Below are 21,885 nucleotides of genomic sequence, written 5' to 3'. Positions count from 1 at the left end.
GCCGGTGTCCCCAAGGGCCCTGGCGGCCCCGGTGTCCCCAGGGGTGGCGGCCGCGGTGTCCCCAGCGCTGGTGGCCGCGGTGGCCCCGGGGCCGGGGCTCTGCCGGCGCCATGTGGGACCCACGAGGCCCCGCCCGGTCGTGACATCAGCGTCGTCACGACAACGGGGCGACTTCAAAGGGAATCGGGTGGAACCGGCCCAAAAATGGGGGTAAACAGCGGCGGCGGCACCGACACACGGCCGGGGGCGCCGGGGGCTCCGAGGGGGCAGGGGTGCCCAGGCCCCGGGTCCCCACTGGAGGGTCGCGACAGTGGCGAAGGTGACGACCCCCCACCCCCGGTGCCAGCGAGGCCGGATCCCGTCACGGCGGCGGCACCGACACGACGCCGGGGAGGGGGCCGGGGGCTCAGGGGTCCGGGGGTCCAGGGCGCTGACCAGACTCGGGGTCCCCACTGGGGGGTCACGGCGCTGATGCCCCTCGGGTGCCCCCAGCCCCGGTGGCCCCGTGGGCACGGCCCGGAGCTCCCTAAGTGTAGGGCGGGGTGACCCCACGCCGGGGGGCACTCGGGTTTGGATCCCCGGCTTTGGGGTGTCCTCCCCCGGGTTTTGGGGTGTCCCCCTCCCGAGTTTTGGGTGCTCTCCCGTTTTTGGGGGCTCCTTCCGGAGCTCCCCGGCGCCAGGGCGGTGCCGGCCCGGCTGCCCCGACCGGCTCCCGCGGCCCCGGCGGGGCGGCCCTGGCGGGGGGCGGGGGCCTGCTGCCAAAATTCCCACCTTCGGCCCCAAAACGGGAGCGGGAAAAGGCGGCGCCGCCCGCGGAATGTGGGAACGGGGGTGGGATGGGGGCCGGGGGGTTTGGGGGCCCGGCACTGGGGGACCTGGGGTTGGGGGTGTCGGGGGCTCTGGGTTTTGGGGGCTGAGGCCTGGGGACTCTGGGATTTGGGGGTCCCGAGCCCAGGGGGTTTCGGGGGACCGATGCTGTGGGGCCGCAGGGTTGGGGTCTGATGCCTGAGGGTCTGCGGGAGGAGCAGGGTCGGGTGGATTTGAGGGTCCCCAGGCCACGTGGGTTTTGGGGTTCCCAGGCCGGGGGGGGCCTTGGGATTTGGGGTTCCCACGCCAGGGCGGTTTGGGGTTCCCGTGCCAGCACGGTTTGGGATTCGGGATTCTCACAGCAAGGAGGTTTGGGATTCGGGGCTCCCGTTCCAAGGGGCTCTGGGATTTGGGGTTCCCAGGCCGGGGGGGTCCGGGATCCGGGGTTCCCACACCAAGGGGGTCCGGGACTCGGGGTTCCCAGGCCGGGGCGGCTCCGGCGTCGCGCGGGCCAAGCGGGGGCGGGGGCGGGAAGGGGCCGCCCCGTCCGCGCCCGTCGGCACAGGCAGCGCCGGGGGGAAAGGATGAATCACCGCCCGGCGCCGCCGCCCCCCCGGCCCGCGCCCCGCGGGGAGGGGGCCGGAGCCCCAGACCCCCTCGACCACCCTGGAACCCTCCGGAACCCCTGCGTCCCCGCACCCCCTGCCCGCCCTGCGCGCCGGCCTCGGGCCCTCGACGGGCACGGAGGGGCCGCCGTGACCCCGGGGATCCGGGGAGTCCCGAGGGGGCCCGGGGTCCGCGGGACTCCCAGCCCGTCCCGCCATCCCGCGCCGGGCACGAGGCCACGGCCGCGGCCCTCTCCCGCCGCCCGGAACCTTCCAGGGTCCTGCAGGCCGTTACTCACCGGGAGCGGCGGCCGGGGTCCCGGGGGTCCTGGGGCTCCGGGGTGGGCTGGGCCGGGGGCCTCGGGTCTCCCGGGGCTCCCAAGTCTCTGACTTTTACTCCAAGAAGGGAAACGCTTTTAAACGCTTTCGCTCCGCCCCGGGAGCGACGAGGCCGCGGCGGCGGGGGGGGGAAGGAGGGACCGGGGCCGCCTCCGCCCGCCCTGCGCCCGCCCCGCGCCCGCCCCGCACCGAGCGAGACCGCACCGGGCCCGCGCCGAGCCCGCCCCGGCCCCGCAGCGGGACCCGGGCGGGAGGGACGACGGGCGGCGAGGGGAGGCCCCGAGGGGCCACCACGTGCCCCGTGTTTGGGGGGGGCTCGGATCCCCCTGGGGAGGGGGCTCGGAGACCCGGGGAAGGGGAGGGCCACGCGCCCCGTGGGGAGGGGGCTCTCGGTGCCCCCGCGGCGAGGGGGGGTTGCCCGTGCCCCGTGGGGAGGGGGCTGGTGCCCCACGGGGACGGCCGGGGGTCCCCGTGCCCCACAGAGGGGACTTGGTGACCCACAGCGAGCGGGACGTTGCCCCGTGGCACAGGGACCGCATGCCCCGTGGGGAGGGGGGTCTCAGTGCCCCATGGCAGGGGGGTCTCAGTGCCCCACGGCAGGGTGTCTCGAGTGCCCCGTGCGGTGCAGAGGGTCTCGTGCTGACCCCATGGCAGCCAGGGCACGGCCGGTGCCCCGTGGCGCAGGATCCTGCACCCCACAGGGAGGCCGTGCCTCGCCCAGGCACCGTGTTGAGCGGTGGATGCGCTGTGGGGCGGTGGCAGGGCCGGGGGAGGCCTGGGGGGGCTGGGGAGGGCCTGGGGGCCTGGGGTCTCCATGGCGATGCCGCACACACAGACATTAAACAGAGCTGGAGATCGGAAGTAGCGAAACCACAACGCGTCACCGTGGCTGCGGCGCCAGCGCTGCCCCAGAACCCACACCCCGGGAACCCATGGCCCTGCCCCACACCCCATGGCCCTGCCCCACACCCCATATCCCTGCCCCACACCCATAATACTACCCCCACACCCCATGGCCCTGCCCCACAGCCAGTGCTGCCCCAGAACCCACACCCTGGGAACCCATGGCCCTGCCCCACACCCCATAACACTGCCCCACACCCCATAACACTGCCCCACAGGTAGAACCCCAAACCCCACAGCCAGCCCTACCCCACATCCCTGTCCCACAGCCCCCCCATACACACCCACCCCTCAGCAGTGGGGCAGGATGGGCCCCCAGTGCCCCCGAGTCCCACCCCACATCTGGCAGTGGTCGAACATCTGGGACAGGGCAACAACCCCCCCTTCACCATTTTAAACACGGGATCCCCCCTGGCCCCTCTCGGGGGGGGAACACAGAATAGGAACAGGGAATGGGAACAGGGAACAGGGAATGGGGACAGGGAATGGGAATGGGAACAGGGACAGGGAAGGGGTGACAGGGAATGTGGGACATGGAACAGGCAGTGTGGGAGATGGAACAGGGAACGTGGAACAGGGAATGTGGGACAAGGGAACGGGGCACAGGGAACGTTGACCAGGCAACACGGAATGCTGAGCACAGCACGGGGCACACATGGCCCTGCCAACACGCACAGCACACGCGTGTGCACATGGGCAGGGCACACACAGGCACAGGACACATGCGTGTGCACACGGGCAGGGCACACACGGGCAGGGCACACACGGGCACGGCACACGCGTGTGCACATGGGCAGGGCACACACGGGCACAGGACACATGCGTGTGCACACGGGCAGGGCACACACGGGCAGGGCAGGACATGCGTGTGCACATGGCAGCGGTGATGCCCAGGCACACGTGTACATGGCAGGACACGCATGTGCACACGTGTGGCCACTCACGCGCGGGTGGGGTCACACACGTGCACGCGTGTCCTGTGGTCACACGTGTGAGGCCACACTCACCCCCCACGAGGCCCCGCAGCCCCCGTGTGACACACAGCCCCGCACACACGTGTTCACACCCACAGGCCCGTGCTGGGGCCCTGCCGGGACCGTCGGTGGGCCTGTGGGGTCCCTGCCGGGTGCCCCCGTCCCCAGTGGCCACGGTGGCCGTGCTGGGCTCCTGTGAGCCCCAGGGTGGCCCCGTGGGGTCCCTGGCGGTGCCGGGGTGGCCGCAGTTGCCCCCCGAGGGCTCCCCGTGGCCGGGGCTCGGCGATGCCCTTTCTAGGCAATGGCAGCGGGGCCGTGTCGCCCACGCGCCGCCGGCACATTCGGCACATTCCTCGTGTCTGACTCAGCCCGGGCTGAGCGGGGCGGGAGCGGCTGTGGGGCCGCCGCAGGCTGGGCACCAGCACGGGCACGGCGGGGCACTGCCATGGCTCAACACGGCACTGACACGGCTCAACATGGCACTGACACGCGTGTCACTGGCACAGGACAGCAGGGCACAACATGGCACTGACACGGCTCAACATGGCACTGACACGCGTGTCGCTGGCACAGGACAGCAGGGCACAACATGGCACTGACACAGCTCAACACGGCACTGACACACGTGTCACTGGCACAGGACAGCAGGGCACAACATGGCACCAACACGGCTCAACACAGCAGCGACACGTGTGTCACTGGCACAGAACAGGAGGGCACAACATGGCACTGGCACACGTGTCACTGGCATGGCCCAGGCTCAGGATGGCACACGTGTGTCACTGACATGGCTCAGCACACACGTGTGCCCAGGGAGCTCTGGCATTGGGAGGACTGGGAGCACTGGTGGGGGCACTGGGCTGACTGGGAACACTGCGGGGGACTGGGCTGGGATTTCCCGTTCCTCCCCCTGCTCCCTCCCAGCTCCTTCCTTCCTCGGGCCGGGCCACACCTGGACACGCGGGATCCACTGGATCCCCTCAGATCCCAGGGACACCCCTGATCTCTCCCCCCGATCCCTGGTCCCAGCCTCCCCCGGCCCCTCCAGCCTTCTGGCCCTGCTCCGGGGCCGTTCCCGGGGAGTGAAGCCGTGGGGTCCCTGTCCGGGCGTGTCCCCGTGGATCCCTATTCCAGTGTGTCCCTATCCCGGTGTGTCCCGGTGTTGCCGCGCGACGCTGTTTTGGCGGGGCTGAGTCACGGCCGTGACTCACCGGCGGCCCCGGGACCGGCGGCACCACCGGGAGGGGCCACCGGGGGCGGCCCTGGGGGGTCCGGGGATGTCCCAGGGGTGTTCCGGGGGTGTCCCAGGGGTGTTCCCTCCCGCCGGGGGAGGGTCCGGGGGGGTCTCGGTCCCTGGTCCCTCCCAGGGGACGATGCACAGGATGATGGGGTGGGGGACCACCCACGGGCCCCCCTGCATCCATACACACCCCCACCCCGCACCCACGTGCCCCCCCGGCCCGCCCAGGGCACCCCCTGCACCCCCGGGTACCCCCTGAGCCCTCCCGGCACCCCCAGACCCCACCCTCACCCCGAAGATCCCCCAAATCTTTGTGCCCCCTCCCTTCCCCAGATGCCCCCGCTGCGGCCCGGGGGGGGCTCCGGGGGATCCCGATGGCGCGGGAGGAGTCCGGGGGGGCTCCGGGGGATCCCGATGGCGCGGGAGGAGTCCGGGGGCTCCAGGGGCCCCTGATGGCGCGAGGGGGTGCGGGGGGTGAGTCAGGGCGCAGCCACGCGCCCGTGAGTCACCTCGGGGTGGGACCGGCGGGTCCGGACAAAGGCGCCTTCATGGCACGAGGTCCCCCCAGTCCTCCCCCCGGGTCCCCTCAAACTCCTCAGGGCCCCTCCCGAATCCCCGCTGGGTGCTGGGGGGGGCATCGCCCCCCCCCCCCATCCCAGGCCCGGCGTCAAGTGCCGACTTGCCGGGACCGGTGAGTCACCGGGGCCGGGCGGGGCCGGGCCGGGGTTGTGGCATCGCCGGGGGCACCGGGACCACCGGGATGAGCAGCGGGACCCCCGGGACGGACACCGGGACTCCCGGGACGGGCACCGGGACCCCCGCGGTGGCGGCGGTGGGATGGCCTCAGGGTGAAGCGGCGGAGCCCGTGGGCCACCATGTGCCACCGCCCGCGGGACAAGCGGCTCCACCAGCCCATCCCTCACCCCCCGGCGAAGGGGCCGTGCCTCAGTTTCCCCGCTCACACCGTGGCAGGCTGGGCTGTGCCACGAAGCCCCTGACTCCCCTCACACCATCCCCAGGGACGCTGCCGGGCCAACCGGGGGTTCCCCCTCACCACAAATCCCCCCAGGCCCCTCCCCAAAGCCCCCCAAAGCCCCCCGGCCCGGCCCTCGGGGGTTCGCGGCGGCCGCGGCCCCTTTAAAGGGAGCGGAGGGGCGTGGCCGAGTGGGGCGTGGCCGAGTGGGGCGTGGCCGAGTGGGGCGGGCGTGGCCGAGTGGGGCGGGCGTGGTCGATGGGGGCGGGCGCGGCCTGCGGACAACCAATGAGCGCCGAGGAAGGCGGGGCGTGCGAGCGAGAGGCGGGGCCGCCGACCTGAGTTGGTCCCGCCCCCCCCGAGGTCTCCCCCAGACCCGGTACCCCCAGTTTGGGTGGGGAGGGTCCCAGTTTGGGGGTCCCCGGGTCCCAGTTTGGGCCCTAAATGACCCTTCCCCACCCAAACTGGGACATTTTGGCCTTTCTCAGTTACCTTGGGCAGGGGGCGATGCCTGCCCTTCTCCATCGCAGCGCTGATGGAGCGGCCCCAAATCACCTCCAGTACCCCCCAGTACCCCCACTTCCACCCCACAATATCTCCTCAACCGGGCACGACCCCTCCCCTCTTCCCGGACTCCCCCGGACCCCCAGGGGAGGCAGAGGCAGCAGCGGCGGGGGTGGGAGCGGGGCCGGGGCGGTGCACTGGGAGCTCTGGGAGCACTGGGAGCACTGGGAGCACCCAGCACCGGAAGCACTGGGGGCAGCAAGAGACGGGGCAGCGAGCGCCGGAAGCACTGGGAACACTGGGAGCACCAGGCACGTGGACCCGCGGACAGCCCCACACGGTACTGGGAACACTGGGAGCTCCGGAGCGCTCAGGCGTCTCACCCCGCACTGGGAGCGCTGGGAGCGCCGTGATAGCTCAGAACACCGCAGTGTCCACCTCCAGTGCACTGGGAGCTCCAGAACGTCCGTGATATCCCACCCCATTGGACTGGGAACACCGGGACGTCGTGGTACCTCACACCGCGCGGCACTGGGAGCACCGTGATATCCCACCCCGCTGGACTGGGAACACCGGGACGTCGTGGTACCTCACCCCACGCGGCACTGGCAGCAGTGGGAAAACCGCGATTTCCCACCCCGCTGGACCGGGAACACCGGGACGTCGTGGTACCTCACCCCACGCGGCACTGGCAGCAGTGGGAAAGCCGCGATTTCCCACCCCGCTGGACTGGGAGCACCGGGACGTCGTGGTACCTCACCGCACACGGCACTGGGAGCAGTGGGAAAGCCGCGATTTCCCACCCCGCTGGACTGGGAGCACCGGGAGCGCCGAAGCTGTGGGATCCGGCCTTTCGCTGCACCGGGAACACCGCGACATCCCAAACCGCCCTGCACGGGGAGAGCCAGGAACCCCAAAGCTCCGGCGCCCGGCCCTTCCCAGCCCCGGGACGCCCGGAGCTGCAGCGCCCGGCCCTTCCCAGCGCCATGAGCCCCGCGAACGCCGCCGCCCCGGCCCCGCCGCCGCCGCCGCCGCGCCGGGAGCCCGCGGGCCCCTTCGACATGTGGCGGGACTACCTGGGGCTGGCGGCGCTGGTGGCCGCGCTGCCGCGGGACCCCCCCGGGGACGCCCCCCCGGCCGCGACCCCCGGGCCGCCCTGCGCGTTCTGCCGGCACAACGGGGAGGCCCCCGCCGTGTACCGCGGGCACAGCCTGCGGGACGCGGGCGGGCGCCTGCAGTGCCCGGTGCTGCGCAGCTACGTGTGCCCGCAGTGCGGGGCCACGCAGGACCGCGCCCACACCCGCCGCTTCTGCCCCCTCACCCGCCGCGGCTACACCTCGGTGTACGTCCGGCAGCGGCCCGGGGACGCCGCGGGCGCCGGGGCCAAGCGGGCGGCGAAGGGCGGCAAGAAGTAGCCGAGCAACGGACCGAGGGTCCCGTGTCCCCACGCAGGTACCGGGGGGCGGGCGGGCAGGGGGGTCGTGGCATCCCGGGGATGCCACGGTGGATGTGGCACATCCAGGGGGGGAGATTCCCGTGAGGAATCTCCTCGGGGAATGGGAGGGCGCGCTGGGAAGCAGCTGAGGGGCAGAGGGTCCCATGTCCCCCGGGGTCGTGGCGCGTCCCAGGGTGGGTTTTAGCCAGGAGTGGGATTCCCACGAGGAATCTCCTCGTGGGATTGGCCTCACTCCTGGGGTGGGGGGCTGGTGGTGCCCGGTGCTCACTCCCTTCTTCTCCCCCCTCTCTTCCAGGGCCTCGCTCTGAGGATGAAACCCCGGCACGGCGCTTCCTGGTGGCACCAGCGCCCATGACAGACGCCGTGGGATCCCGGGAAAGGCCGGTTTGGCCGGATCTGGGCGCTGCCAGCGGCTTCAGTTCTGAGTTTTGGGTTGTTTTGTTGAGTTTTGGTTAATCCCAGGCCAGGAAGGGGATAGTGCTCCAGGTGTGGAGCACCAGACGGTTTGGGTTGTTTTGTGGGGTTTTGGTTAATTCCAGGCTGGCAATGGGCCAGTGCTCCATGTGCTGGAGCTGTTCTCCAGGTGCTGGAGCTGTTACCAGATGGTTTGGGTTGTTTTGTGGGGTTTTGGCTAATCCCAGGCCAGGAAGGGGTCAGTGCTCCAGGTATGGAGCCGCTACTGGATAGTTTGGGTTGGTTTGTGGGGTTTTGGTTAATGCCAGGCCTGGAGGGGGCCAGGAAGGGCTGGTGGTCTGGGTACCGGAGCCGCTCTCCAAGCATCAGAGTTGTTCCCAAGAGCTTTGGGTGGATTTCTCAGGTTCTGCTCACCCAGGAGAGCGGGCAGGGTGCCTGCCTTCCGTGTGCCAGAGCCGTTCCCTGGTTGGAGGAGTGTTTATTCCATGAATAAAGGGCTGTTCCAGGTGTCCCGGTGTCCCTACGGCTCCTTCCAGCGGCTCCTCCGGCCCTGGCGCGGCCTCGGCCTGCGGAGCAGCTCCAGCCCCCGGCGGGCCCCCATGGCCAGGCGGCTGTGGGGGGAACAGGGGGTCACTGTGGGGGCTGGACCCCCATCACAGGGAATCCCACAGGGGTTTGGGACTCACTTGAGGTCCGAGAGCTCCCGGATGAGCCCCCGGATGATGTCGGTGGCGTCCGCCGGCTCCGCCCTGCTGCTGCCGGGAGAGGTGGGGTCAGGGCTGTCCCACCCCAAAATTGGGGAGTGCAGCCCAAAGCAGGGTTTGTTCCCAAAGGAGGGGCTGTCCTGGATCCACCCACCTGTCCCACGGCACGGCCGGGCTGTTCCCAATGGATTTGGGGTGGATCCAGCTCCTGGCCTCGTGTCCAGGGGTGTCCAGGGGCAGCTGTGCGGGAGGAGGGGGCTGGACTGGAGCACACGGGCTGGGGAGGGGGCCTGGGCCCAGTTTGGGATTGGGAGGGCCCCAGTTTGGGTGAGGAGGGGTCCCAGTTTGGGTGAGGAGTGGTCCCAGTTTGGGATGGGAAGGGTTCCAGTTTGGGGTGGGAGGGGTCCCAGTTGGTTCCCAGTTGTACCTGCTCTATTGGGAGCTCCAGGCTGATCCCTTCCCAGTGTTCCTGGGGGTCGGTGCTGGAAGCTGCGGGATCCGGCTCCGGGAGCTCCGTGTTGGAATTCCCACTCCGAGTGTTCCCGCCCTCTGAATTCCCACTCTCGCCATTCCCACTCCTGGTATTCCTACTCTGGGCATTCCTGCTTTCATCGTTCCCACTCTCAGAATTCTTGCAATTCCCACTGTCTGAATTCCCCCTCTCACCATTCCCACTCTCGCCATTCCCACTCTCCGGGTCCCCCTCCCCACTCCGGGGGTCTTGGGGCCGATCCTGTGTTGTCGTGTCCCCCCCCCATCCCTGCTCCAGGTCCCCTCCTTCCCTCTCTCCCGCTGCATCCGGACCCTCCGTGGCTGTGGCTGTGTCCTCGGGGGCTCTGGAATTCTGCTTTGGGGATTCTGGCTCGTTCTCTCCTGTTCCATCCCGAATTCCGTCTCTTGGTGGCTCGGGCTGCTCTTCTCCTGCCTCATTCCCCTCCGGAATTCCCGGTTTCGGTGCCTCCTCTCCTCCCCCACCCACAATTCCAGGTGTTGGTGTTTCCAGATGCTCCTCTCCTGCCCCATCTGCCCCTGAAATTCCTGGTTTTGGTGATTCCAGCCCATTCTCTCCTGTTCCCTCTGAAATTCCCTGTTCCAGCTGCTCCAACTGCTCCTCTCCTGCCCCATCTGCCTCTGGAATTCCATGTTTTGCTGTTTCCCCCTGTTCCTCTCCTGCCTCATCTGCCTCTGGAGTTCTCAGCTGCGATGATTCCAGTTGCTCCTCTCCCATTCCATCCAAAATTCCCTCTCTCAGTGGCTCCAGCTGTTCCTCTCCTGCCCCATCTGCCTCTGGAATTCCATGTTTTGCTGTTTCCAGCTGTTCCTCTCCTGCCCCATCTGCCTCTGGAGTTCCCAGCTGGGATGATTCCACTCGCTCCACTCCCATCCCATCCAAAATTCCCTCTCTCAGTGGCTCCTGCTGTTCCTCTCCTGCCCCATCTGCCTCTGGAATTCCATGTTTTGCTGTTTCCAGCTGTTCCTCTCCTGCCCCATCTTTCTCTGGCATTCCCAGCTGCGATGATTCCAGGTGATTCTCTCCCATCCCATCCGAAGTTTCCTGCTCCACTGACTCCAGCCCATCCTCTCCTGCCCCGTCCATCTCCAAAATTCCCGGTTTGGGTGATTCTGGACAGTTCTCTCCCATCCCATCCCAGTTTCCTGGTTTTGGTGGCTCTCTCTGCTCCTCTCCTGCCCCATCCACCTCCAGAATTCCCTGTTGGGACAACTCCAGATGATCCTCTCCCATCCCATGCGGAATTCCCTGTTTCGGTGCTCCAGGATCTCTGATTCCCTCGTCTGTTCCTTCCTGAAAAACCACATTAGAACTCCCAGTTTTGGGGTTTTTTCCTGCGTTTGGGGTGGGGGCCGTGCCGGGGGGGTTCCGTACCTGAGGGGGTCCGGCTCCACGCTCTCCCACCTGGATTCCCTCGGGATCAGCCTCATTCCCGCTGTGGGATCTGACAAATCCGGTGGATTGGACTGGGAGGGATCCATCCCAGGTCCCGCCCTGCCCGGACCCCCCCGTACCTGCCCTGGGGGTCCATCCCGGTGGGATCAGTGGGAATGGGAACGGCCGCGCCAGCAGCTCCCGAAGTTTCCCGGAGGATCCGCTTGGGAGCCTGGAATCTCCTGTTGCCTGGGGACGGGGGGAAAAGGGGGTCTGGTTGGGGAGGAGGGGTCCCTGGGTCCTGCTTTGGGTGGGGAAGGGATCATTTTGGGCCCAAACGGGATATTTGGGTGCTTCCCAGTTACCTGGGCAGGAACGGTCCCTGCGCTTCCCCATCGCGGTGCTGCCGGGGGTGACACGGAGCAGCCCCAAATCACCCCCAGCATCCCCCAAACAGCCCCCAGACCCCCAATACTCCCCCGTACGCCCATTGCCCCCAACACTCCAATGCCCCCAATACCCACCAGCCTCTCCAATACCCCCCAACACTCCAATGCCCCCAATACCCCAATCCCCCCAATACCCACCAGCCTCTCCAATACCCCCCAACACTCCAATACCCCCCAACACTCCAATCCCAATACCCACCAGCCTCTCCAATACCCCCCAACACTCCATTCCCTCCCCCCAACACTCCAGTGCCCCCAATACCCACCAGCCTGCCCAATACCCCCCAACACCCCATCCTCTGTCCCCAACACCCTCAATTCCCACTCAGCCCTCAGCAGCCATTTCCCCCCACCACCTTCCCACCTCATCCCCCCCAATACCCGTGTTCCCCCCGCTTCCCCAGAGCCGCAACCGCGCCAGGAAGCCCCAAACCCTCCAGGCCTGAGGCGAAAGCCGGGGCTTTCCCCCGATTCCGCCTCAGTTTCCCCCAAATTTCACCCAAATTCGCGCCTCTCTCTCCGCCCGCCAGGGGGCGCCCTCCCCACCGCCTCCCCTCACGCCCTTCCCGCCGTTTCTTCCCGCGCGCGGGGCACGCTGGGAGTTGTAGTTCTCCCCACTCGAGTCGTAAAGCGAAATGCGGCCACGGTTTTATTTATTTATTTATTTTTATTTAATTATTTATTTATTTTTGCGACGTCGGCGCCGTAAAGCGCGGCGGTGTTGACAGCGGCCGGCGGAGCAGGAAGAGACTGGGACGAACTGGGAGCAACTGGGACCGACTGGGCGCGCCGGGACCGGGACAGCGGGGTGGGGGACACGGGGCCTTTTGGGGGGCTCTGGGAGGGGGGAAAGGGGGTGACCGGGACCCTTTGGGGAGCTCTGGTGGGGACACGGGGGCTTTTGGGGAGCTCTGGGAGGGGAAGGGGTGACCGGGACCCTTTGGGGAGCTCTGGTGGGGACACGGGGGCTTTTGGGGGCTCTGGGAGGAGAAACGGGGGAATCAGGGCCTTTGGGGGATCTGGGGAGTAAATTGGGCTGTTGGGGGTCTCGGGAGGAGATGGGACATTGGGGGACTCTGAGGGGTTAAATGGGGCCGGGGGGGCTCTGAGGAGGGCTGGGACGTTGGGAGGGGCTGGGGGGCTCCAGAGGGCTCTCAGGAAGCTGTGGGGGTGCGGGGGCTCAGCCAGGACCCCCTGGCCCCCTTGTCCCCCCAGGAGCACTCGCAGCCATGAGCCGAGCCAGGAGGGTCCCGGGCCGGGGGGCGGCCATGGCCCGGCAGGTGCGTGGGACCCCCGGGACTCCCCCCTTTTGCACCTCCCTGGGGGCCGGGAGGACCCTCTGCCCCCGGGATCCTGGGAATCCCCCTCTGCCCCCGGGATCCTAGGAACCCCCTCTACCCCCAGATCCTGGGAATCCCCTCTGCCCCCGGGATCCTGGGAACCCCCCCCTCTGCCCCTCCGGGATCCTGGGAATCCCCCTCTGTCCCCCGGGATCCTGGGAACCCCCCCTCTGCCCCCTGGGATCCTGGGAATCTCCCTCTGCCCCCCGGGATCCCTTTCCCCGATCCGAGGGTGTCCCCCTCCTCCCCTCCCCGGGGCTCTGGGGGTCTCTGTGACCCCCCAGCCCTGTCCCTCTCCCTGGGGGGGGCCCGGGGGTCTCTCTGTGCCCCCCCCCAGCCCTGTTCCCCCCTCCCCAGATGGGTTTGGTGCTGGATGCCCCCCCGGAGGGGGTCCCGGATGGAGCTGAACTGGAACAGGAGCTGCTGGAGCTGCTGGGGGAGCCCCGGGGGGCTCCAGGGAGGGTGGCCCCGACCACCCCACAGGGTGAGTTGGGAGCCGGGGGGGTGGGGGTGAAGCCCCAAAACCCCCTGGATGGGTCTGTGACCCCCCCTGTCCCTGCCGTGTCCCCCCCAGGCCTGGCAGCCGTGGGGGCCCTGGCCCAGCTCTGCCTCAGGGACCCCGCTGAGGAGGAGGAGGAGGAGGAGGAGGAAGAGCTGGAGGATGAGGAGGAGCTGCTGGTGAGGGAGGGCTGGGGGGGGTCCCAGCCTGGGGAGGGGGTTTGTGCCCCCGACAGGGCTGATTCCCAGATTTGGGGTCAATTCCTGGGATTTTGGGGGCAGGCGGAGCTGCAGGAGGTGCTGCAGGAGGGGGACGGGAGCGAGGCCACCACGGAGACAACCCAGGTACAGCCGGAGAGGGGGTGATCCCAGTGATCCCAATCCCAGTGATCCCAGTGATCCCAATCCCAGTGATCCCAGTGACCCCAATCCCAGTGATCCCAACCCTGAGCCCAGTGACCCCAATCCCAGTTATCCCAGCCCTGGTCCCAGTGATCCCAGTGACCCCAATCCCAGTTATCCCAGCCCTGGTCCCAGTGATCCCAGTGACCCCAATCCCAGTGATCCCAGTGATCCCAATCCCAGTGATCCCAGTGACCCCAATCCCAGTGATCCCAACCCTGATCCCAGTGATCCCAGCCCCAATCCCAGTGATCCCAACCCTGGTCCCAGTGATCCCAGCCCCAATCCCAGCAATCCTAGCCTGTGATCCCAGCAGACGTTGCTGTGGGGGATCCTGGGCGTGACCCCAGCCCTGGATCTCGCTGTGGGCGGGTCCTGGACGATCCCAGTGGGTCAGGGTGTGGGTCCCGGGTGATCCCAGGGGTCAGGGTGTGGGTCCCGGGTGATCCCAGCGGGTCAGGGTGTGGGTCCTGGGTGATCCCAGGGGGTCAGGGTGTGGGTCCCAGGTGATCCCAGGGGGTCGGGGTGTGCCCCCAGGAGCCCTTGGGTCCCGCCCTGCTCTCGGTGCTGTCGGAGCGGCTGGATCTGTACCGGGAGGCCGCTGGGAACGCCCGGGACGCCGGGGACGGGGCGCGGCTGCGGCGGCTCCAGCGCGGCCTGCGGGTGAGTCCAGAGCCCCAGGTCCTCTGAGTCCGCCCCCAGTTCCCTCACAGGCCCCTAAAGCCTTTGGAACAGACTGGGGGTTATCCCGCTTTTCCCGACTCTGAGCAGTTTTACCCCATTTCTCCCTGTTCTGACTTGTTTTATCCTACTTTCCTTCGCTCTGATCCCCATCCTGCCCCATTTCCCAATCCCAAACCCTCGTTTTACCCTTCCCGTCCTGCCTCTGCTCCCCATTTCCCGCTGTTTTTCCTGATTTCCCCCTCCCTGTGTCCCCAGACCCTGGAGCAGCTGTTGGAGTCCGTCCGGAGCGGGAAGAGCATCGATGAGGCCGAGATTCCCCCTCCGGTGGCGCTGGGAAAGGGGGGCAGGGGCCCTGCCCAGGAACCCCCAGAGACCCCCAACCCCCCAGCCCAGCCCCCGAGCCGTACCCTGGCCCCATCCCCGGCTCCCTGCCCGGCTCCCTGCCCGGCTCCCTGCCCGGATCCCGAGCCCCGTCCCGGCGCTCCGGGTGCGGCTCCGGGAGCTGCAGCGGGAAGCGCTGCTGGCCAAGCGCCGGGGGGACACGGCCACCGCCCTGGGCCACTACCGGGCGGCCAAGGTACCCCAAAGCCCCCCAGATCCCCCCCAGACCCCTCATCCCCGGGCCTGGCCGCCCCCCAATTCCTGTTTTCCCTTGGTTTTCCAGAGCCTGGAGGCGCAGCTGGAGGCGCAGGGGCAGGGCCGTGCCCCGGGTGAGACCCCATGGGGGGGGTGGGATTGCTGGGCCCAAACCCCCTTATTTTGGGGAGGGGATAATCCCCCCCTCCGCCCCTGGGTCCTGCTGGTCCCAGGGCATCCAGGCACTCCCTCCCCGCAGGTCCAGAGCCAGAGGAGCCGAAGGATCCGGTGCCAAGGGATCCGGAGCCGAGGGATCCACTGATGCCGAGGGATCCACCGATGCCAAGGGATCCACCGGAGCCGAGGGATCCACCGGCACCCCCCGCCCCAGGTGGGCCCTGGGGGCTCCCAGGGGGGGCAGGTTGGGACAGGGGCATGGAGGGTTTCTGAGGGGTTTCTGAGGGGGTTTTGGGGGTTTCCCTTCCCCCAGGAGCCCCCCCAGCCCCCCGGGACGTGAGGGAGGCGCTGGAGCAGCGCATGGAGCGGTACCGGGCGGCCGCTGCCCAGGCCAAGGAGAGCGGGGACGGCAGGAAAGTCCGGATGCACGAGAGGATTGTGAAGGTGCCCGGAGCTGGGGGGCATCCTGGGCCCAGAATGGGGGCCCCGATCCCAGAATGGGGATCCCAATCCCAGAATGGGGATCCCGATCCCAAGATGGGGGTCCCAATCCCAGAATGGGGGTCCCAATCCCAGAATGGGGATCCCAATCCCAGAATGGGCATCCAGTGCCAGTCCCCATACGATGATCCCAGTCCCCCTGTGGGCCCTCCCAGTGCTCCCAGTGCCCCCCCTGACCCCCTGTGTCCCCCCCAGCAATACCAGGCCGCTCTCCGTGCTCTCAGTGCCGGCAAAGCCGTGGATCTCTCGGAGCTCCCGGTGCCGCCAGGTACGTTCCCGGTCCCTCCACGACCCCAAATCCCTCCCCACAACCTGGGGGGGGAATGTCCCCAGCCAGGAACACCCCCATTCCCATCGGGATTCTCCCCCTTTTCCAGGCTTCCCGCCCATCCAGGGCTCGGAGGCGCCGGCGGAGCCGAGCGTGGCGGGGATGCTGGAGGCGGCCACGAGGCTGGCGGGGACCCCCCAGGAGGAGGAGGAGGAGGAGGAGGAGGAAGGGGGGATCCCCGAGGGGCCCAAGGTCAGGTGTGGGGGTCTGGAGGCTTTGGAGGCGGGGGGGGAGGCAGGACCCCAGGTGGGGGCCCGGGAGGTGGGGATTCCCAGGGATTCCTGGTGATTCCTGGGGGTCCCCACTGACCCCGTCACGGTGTCTCCCGGCACAGCCCGACCCCGCCCGGCCCCCTGGGACCCCCAGGCAGCCTCTGCCCCCGGAACGCTCCCAGCGAGGGACCCCGAATTCCCAACCGGCTCCCAAACCCACCGGAAAGGTATGGGGGGGTCCCGGGGGGTTGGGAGGGGGGCACCGGGATCCCCAGGGCTGTGACCCCCTCTCTCTCCGGGCCGTTCCTGTCTCCCAGCCCAGGCCCAGCTGGAATTCCTGGAGCTCCGCAGGGCCCAGTTCTCCCGGGCCGCGCTCCGGGCCAAGCGCAGGAACGACCTGGGGGCGGCCAAGGAGCTGCTGCGCCGCGCCAAGGGCGTCGAGGGGCTGCTGGGGGCCGCCCGGGGGCTCCCCGTCGACCTGGCGCAGGTTGGGGGGGCTCCTGGGGGTCCCTGGGGGGCTGGGGGTGTCCTGGGGGGCTCCCCGTCGATCTGGTGCAGATTGGGGGGCTCCTGGGGGTCCCTGGGGGGCTGGGAGGGTCCTGGGGGCTCCCTGTTGATCTGGCACAGGTTGGGGGCTCCTGGGGGTCCCTGGGGGCTGGGAGGGGCTGGGGGTACCCCCTGATGGGGGTGAGGGCTCCCTGTGGACACCACCAAGGTCTGAGGGGGCGGAGGGAGGGTCGGGGGGAGGCTCCAGAGAGGCCCCTTCTTGCTGTGCTGGATCCCAAATCCCTTCAGGTCCCAGATGCCATCCCATCCTTGATCCTCCTGTGTCCCCAGTGCCCCCCTGTCCCCCCTCTCCCAGGGAATCTCATCCCACGGGATTCCCTTTCCCCCCCACAGGTCCCAGAGCCCCCCCTGGACGGGACTGAGTTCGAGCTGGGCCCTGGGGGGGTGCCGGTGCCCCCCGAGACCACCAAGACCTTCCTGCAGCTGGCAGGGACTCTGAGGAAGCAGCACCAGGTGAGGGGGCCCCAAAAATGGGAGGGAGGCAAAAAATTGGGTAGGGGGGCCCCAAAAACTAAAGGGGGAAACCCCAGAAACTGGGAAGGGGTCAAAAACCTTGGGGAGGGGCCAAAATCAAGGAGATGAAACCCCAAAATGGGGGGTGTCCAGAACTGGGGGGTGGGGGGAGGGAATCCTAATAATCCTAAAAGTATCCAAAACTGGGGAGCATCCCCCGAAAACAGGGAGACCCCAACAAACTAGGGGAGTTGGGAGCTCAAAAACGGTGGGGAGGGCCCTGCAGAGTGGATGTGGAAGTCTCGCTCTTCCTCTTTCCCCCCCATTTCCTCCCCTTTTTTCTCATTTTCCCTGCTATTTCCCCCCCTTTCTCCCCCCAGATGTGTCTCACCTACTCCCGGCAATTCGCCCACCTCGGGAACATCTCAGAGACCACCAGGTTTGGGTGGGGGGGAGGGGGTGGGACCTTCCTCCTCCCTGAGGAAGAGAAGGCCGAGCCCGGGGTGGGTCCCAATCCCAGGGAGGGGTCCTGATCCCAGGGAAGGGTCCCAGTCCTACCCTGGGGGTCCTGATCCCAGGGAAGGGTCCCAATCCTGCCCTGGGGGTCCTGATCTTGGGGAAAGGTCCCAATCCTGCCCTGGGGGTGGGTCCCAATCCTGGGAAGGCTGATCCTGGGGGAAATTCCCCATCCCAGGGAGGGTGCCAATCCCGGGGAGGGGGAGTCCCTGTCCTGGGGGATGAATGTCCCACGAGGGGTTCCCAATCCCAAGGGGGGGTTCCCAATCCCAGGGGGCGTTTCCCGGTCCCAGGGGGGGTCCCAATGCCCCGGTGCCCCCCCAGGTGCGAGGCCCTGGCCGAGGAGTGCCGGCGGCACATGGAGACCCTGAGGAGGGCCCACAACAGGGGGGCTCCCCCCCCGAGACCCCGCTACGAGCACAGGACCTTCAGCGTCATCAAGTGAGGGGGGACGGGAGGGGGCACTGGGGGAGAGGAGCAACTTGGGGGGCCACTGGGGGGAGGAGCAACTTGTAGGGTGGCACTAGAAGGGAAAAGTGGGGGGGCATCCTGTAGGGGGAAGGTTTGGGGGGGGTAGAAACGTGGGAGGGGCACTGAGGGGGGTCAAAGGTGTGGGCACACCTTGAGGGGGGATCTGACAGGTTCTCCCCCCTGATCCCCCCCACAGGATGTTCCCAGAGCTGAGCAGCAGCGACCTGGAGCTGGGAATAGAGAGGGGAATCGGCCTCCCAGTGCCCCCAGGTGAGGGACTGGGAACGCTGGGAACGAGGGACTGGGCACACTGGGAACTGGGGGATCGGCCTCCCAGTGCCCCCGGGTGAGGGACTGGGAACGCTGGGAACGAGGGACTGGGCACACTGGGAGCTGGGGGATCGGCCTCCCAGTGCCCCCGGGTGAGGGGAGGAGGAGCTGGGACTGGGAACTGGGACTGGGGAGCTGGGACTGGGGCAGGTGTGGCTGTGGGGCCCTCATCCCACACACCTGGTGCCCCGTGTCCCCCCCCATGTCCCCATCCTGTGTCCCCCGTGTCCCCCGTGTCCCCCATCCCTGTGTCCCCCGTGTCCCCCAGGAGTGGCCCCAGTGACCTGGACACCTTCGTGCGCTTCGAGTTCCCCCACCCCAGTGCGGTGAGTGGGGCCCTGGGGACCCCCCCAGTGTCCTCCCCCCGTGTCCTCCCCTGTCCCCCCATGTCTCTGTCCCCCACAATGTCCCCCCCCCACAGGAGGAGGCTCAGCGGGACAAGACCCCCGTGGTGAAGAGCACGGATTGTCCTGGTAAATCCCGGGAGTTGAGGGGTGGGGGAGTCCCCTAGCTGGGCTGTGGGGTCTCTGGGTGCTGGGTCCCTGACTCCCTGTGTCGTGTCCCCCCCCTTCCAGAATTCGGGGCGCGGTTCCGGCTCCGGCTGCTCCGGGGGCACCGAGGGCTCCGGAGGCTCCTCAGCTCCCGAGGGATCAAGTTCGAGGTGGCCCAGAAGGGGTAAGGGGGGTTTTTTTGGGGCTTTGGGGGACTGGGGGGGTGGTTGGGGAGGAAATCCCAGCATGGAGGACGTGGAATGCTGGATGGGACAGGTGGGGAACGGTGTGGAGAATAGAAGGGAGAACGTGGGAGGCAGCGCGGAAAACGCGGAATATTGAACGGGAAGCACAGAAAAAAGAGGCAGAAAATGGGCTGGGCAGCGTGGGAAGCCTGGCAAGGTGCGGGATAACCCCCCGGCTCGCTGTTCCAGGGGGCTGTTCCGGCCGGAGCGCGCTCTGGGATTGGCGCAGCTGCGGCTCCAGGGCCTGGAGGGCTCCTGCGAGCTCCGGGAGCAGCTCGAGGTGAGGGGGGGCGGCCCTTCCTTCCCGCTGTTCCCAGCGGGGCTCATCCCCGTCCCAGGGCATTCCCCATTCCTGTGGCTCTTCCCGGACCCTGTGTGAGTCCCAGGCTCCCCCCCCCCCCATTCCCTGTTTTCCAGCTGCTGGATGGGCGACGCCCAACGGGGGGTCGGCTGGAGGTTTGGGTTCGGATCCGGGAGCCCCTCGGGAGCCAACGGGAGCTGGAGCCGCGCTCCGAGCGCTGGATGGTCCTGGAGCCCGGGAACGAGGCCCAGGTGAGCCCTGGGATGGGAATATCCCGGGATAACCCGGATCCTGCACCCCCTGGGATGGGAATATCCCGGGATAACCCGGATCTTCCACCCCCCCACCCAGGTCACTGCTCCCAAACGGGCCCCAGCAGCCCCAAAGGACGGGAACAACAGGTGAGGGGTGGGGAGAACTGGGAATACTGGGAACGCCAGCAACACTGGGGAGGCTGGGAATGCCAGGAACACTGGGAATGCTGGGAAAACTGGGAACACTGGGTGTGCCCTGAGCACTGGGAATTCTGGGGGGGGAGTCACGGAGGGGTGGGTTAACATGAGCAGATCCAGGGATGGGAATTGTCCCTATGGGGGTGGGAATTGGGGGGAATAGGGGTGGGATGGGGGTTGGGAAGTGGGACCCCTTCAGGAGGGGTTGGGGGGGCTGAACTGGGGGTTCTGGGGCTCTCCCCTGGGATCCCCTGCTCTGACCCCCATCCCCTCGCTCCCAGATCCCTCCCGACATTCCCGAGCCTCCACCTGCTGCTCTTCGAGCGGGAGCGGCTGGAGCGGAAGGTGAGGGGGGGGTGGTGGTTTTGGGGGGGGGCTCTGAACCCCCCCCAGCCCCTCCTGACACCCCCATCTCTCTCCCCCCCCCCAGATGGTGCCGTTCAGCCGGGGGGGCCTCCCGGTGCCCCCCGAGCTCCGGCAGCAGCACCAGGAGCTGCTCCGGCGGATCCAGGGGCTGCGGACGCGGCTGCAGGGAGGGGACCCCCAGTTCCGCTCGGGTGAGGGGGGGGTTGGGGAGTCCCCCCCAGCACCCCAAAATCCCTGCCTTTCCCTCTCTATCCCGTTTTGTCCCTGGTTATCCCAGTGCATCCTGGTTTGTCCCACTTTGTCCTGGTGTACCGTGGTGTATCCCGCTTTTTATCCCGGCTTATCCCTATTTGTCCCACTTTATCCTGGTTTCTCCTGTTTTTTCACTTTTTTCCACAGTTTTTGTCCCTTCTCTCCACCCCCAGCAGTTTATCCCTGTTTTTATCCCCTTTTCTTTCCTGGTTTATACCACTTTGTATTCCCGGTCTATCCTGTTTTTTCCCCCAGTTTATCCCAGTTCTTATCCTGGTTTATCTTGGGTTTTATCCTGTTTTTTCTCCATTTTTATCCTCTTTTTTTTTTCCCTGCTCTATCCCAGTTTCTCTCCTGGTTTTTCCCAGTTTCTCTCTTGGTTTTTCCCGATGTTTGTCCCGGTTTCTCTCCCAGTTTTTCCCAGTGTTTATCCCGGTTTCTCTCCCAGTTTTTCCTGGTTTCTCTCCCGGTTTTTCCCGGTTTCTCTCCTGGTTTTTCCCGGTGTTTATCCCGGTTTCTCTCCCGGTTTTTCCCGGTGTTTATCCCATTTTTTCCTGGTGTTTATCCCGGTTTCTCTCCCGGTTTTTCCCGTTCCTAGAGTACCTGGAGCAGCTGCAGCGGCACCTCCAGCTCTACACGGCGGCCGCGCGGCGCCTCGGCACCGAGGGGCAGCGGGTGAGAGCCCAAACCCTCCTCAGAGCCCCCAGAACCCTCCCCAGACCCCCAAAAACCCCGGTGCCCCCCATGGGGTCGTTCTGGGGCCCCCCTGACCCCCCCCTTCCCCCGCAGGAGGCAGCCAAGGAGGCCCTGTACAAACGGAACCTGGTGGAGAGCGAGGTGAGGGGGCCCAAAAGGGGGTGGATTTTGGGGGTCTCCTGGCCCCCAACCCCTCCTGACCCCCTCTTCTCTTCCAGATCCAAAAGCTCCGTGGATGAGGCCCCCCCCCAGCAGGGGCTGGGACCAGACAGGGTGCAGGGAGTTTGGGGGTGCTCTGGGGACCCCCTTCCTGCCACTGCTGCTGTGACAATCACAGGCATCTGAGCTGCTGCTACGTGACCCCCCCGGGGTGACAGGGACCCCCCCAAAATCCCCCTCAGGGTGACACTGACCCCTCCCAATGACAGGGGGACACTGACCCCCCCCAATGACAAGGTGATGGTGACCCCCCTGAATCCCCCCCAATAACAGGGTGACACTGGCCCCCCAAAATGGTCCCTCAGGGTTGCACTGACCCCCAAGCGATAGGGGAACACTGACACTCCCCCAATAACAGGGTGACATTGACCCCCCGCTCTCCCCTGGGGTCCCGGTGTCCCCCAAAGCACTTTGCCCCCACCCCTCCCCGTGTCCCCCCACCAAAGCGGGTCCCTGCTGCTCCCCCAAGTGCCTGGGGCGGGGGGGTCAAGGGGCTGTTTCGGGTTCTTTCGGGCGCTCTCACAAATTATAAAGTTTTTAAGAAGAAAACCGCGG

General features: G+C 67.6%; 3 protein-coding genes across 3 annotated transcripts; 2 read left to right on the top strand and 1 right to left on the bottom strand.

Annotated features, from left to right (window-relative positions):
* Positions 1 to 6,894: 6,894 nt before the first annotated feature.
* On the top strand, positions 6,895 to 8,716 carry NANOS3 (nanos C2HC-type zinc finger 3). Its single transcript, XM_050311804.1, has 3 exons — positions 6,895 to 7,017; positions 7,101 to 7,797; positions 8,097 to 8,716. The coding sequence occupies exon 2, from the start codon at positions 7,332 to 7,334 to the stop codon at positions 7,758 to 7,760; it is 429 nt and encodes a 142-aa protein (XP_050167761.1). The 5' UTR covers positions 6,895 to 7,017; positions 7,101 to 7,331; the 3' UTR covers positions 7,761 to 7,797; positions 8,097 to 8,716.
* Positions 8,684 to 11,757, bottom strand: LOC126638155 (retinitis pigmentosa 1-like 1 protein). Its single transcript, XM_050311800.1, has 8 exons — positions 11,753 to 11,757; positions 11,170 to 11,207; positions 10,945 to 11,053; positions 10,805 to 10,865; positions 9,347 to 10,723; positions 9,074 to 9,159; positions 8,902 to 8,970; positions 8,684 to 8,826 (listed from the first exon to the last, which is right to left on the bottom strand). Exons 2-8 carry the CDS (start codon positions 11,198 to 11,200, stop codon positions 8,736 to 8,738), a joined length of 1,824 nt encoding a protein of 607 aa, XP_050167757.1. The 5' UTR covers positions 11,201 to 11,207; positions 11,753 to 11,757; the 3' UTR covers positions 8,684 to 8,735.
* A 200-nt stretch (positions 11,758 to 11,957) lies between these two features.
* LOC126638157 (coiled-coil and C2 domain-containing protein 1A-like) lies at positions 11,958 to 21,614 on the top strand. Its single transcript, XM_050311803.1, is given in 28 exon segments — positions 11,958 to 12,061; positions 12,469 to 12,533; positions 12,951 to 13,077; positions 13,168 to 13,271; positions 13,374 to 13,436; positions 14,031 to 14,156; positions 14,433 to 14,639; positions 14,641 to 14,754; positions 14,842 to 14,887; positions 15,013 to 15,144; positions 15,244 to 15,374; positions 15,627 to 15,699; positions 16,289 to 16,458; positions 16,872 to 16,991; positions 17,372 to 17,430; positions 17,832 to 17,948; positions 18,175 to 18,264; positions 18,580 to 18,634; positions 18,730 to 18,781; positions 18,884 to 18,983; positions 19,234 to 19,324; positions 19,462 to 19,596; positions 19,697 to 19,746; positions 20,079 to 20,142; positions 20,228 to 20,354; positions 21,014 to 21,090; positions 21,205 to 21,252; positions 21,330 to 21,614. Coding segments are annotated over 27 exon segments (2,550 nt in total). The 5' UTR covers positions 11,958 to 12,061; positions 12,469 to 12,482; the 3' UTR covers positions 21,351 to 21,614.
* The last annotated feature ends 271 nt before the right edge of the window (positions 21,615 to 21,885 follow it).

Source organism: Myiozetetes cayanensis, unplaced genomic scaffold (genome assembly GCF_022539395.1).
Source record: "Myiozetetes cayanensis isolate MyiCay16 unplaced genomic scaffold, myiCay2020 scf167, whole genome shotgun sequence".
Classification (NCBI taxonomy): Eukaryota; Metazoa; Chordata; class Aves; order Passeriformes; family Tyrannidae; genus Myiozetetes; species Myiozetetes cayanensis.
Note: the sequence above shows the minus strand (reverse complement) of the source record. Positions and strands in the feature narration are given on the sequence as shown.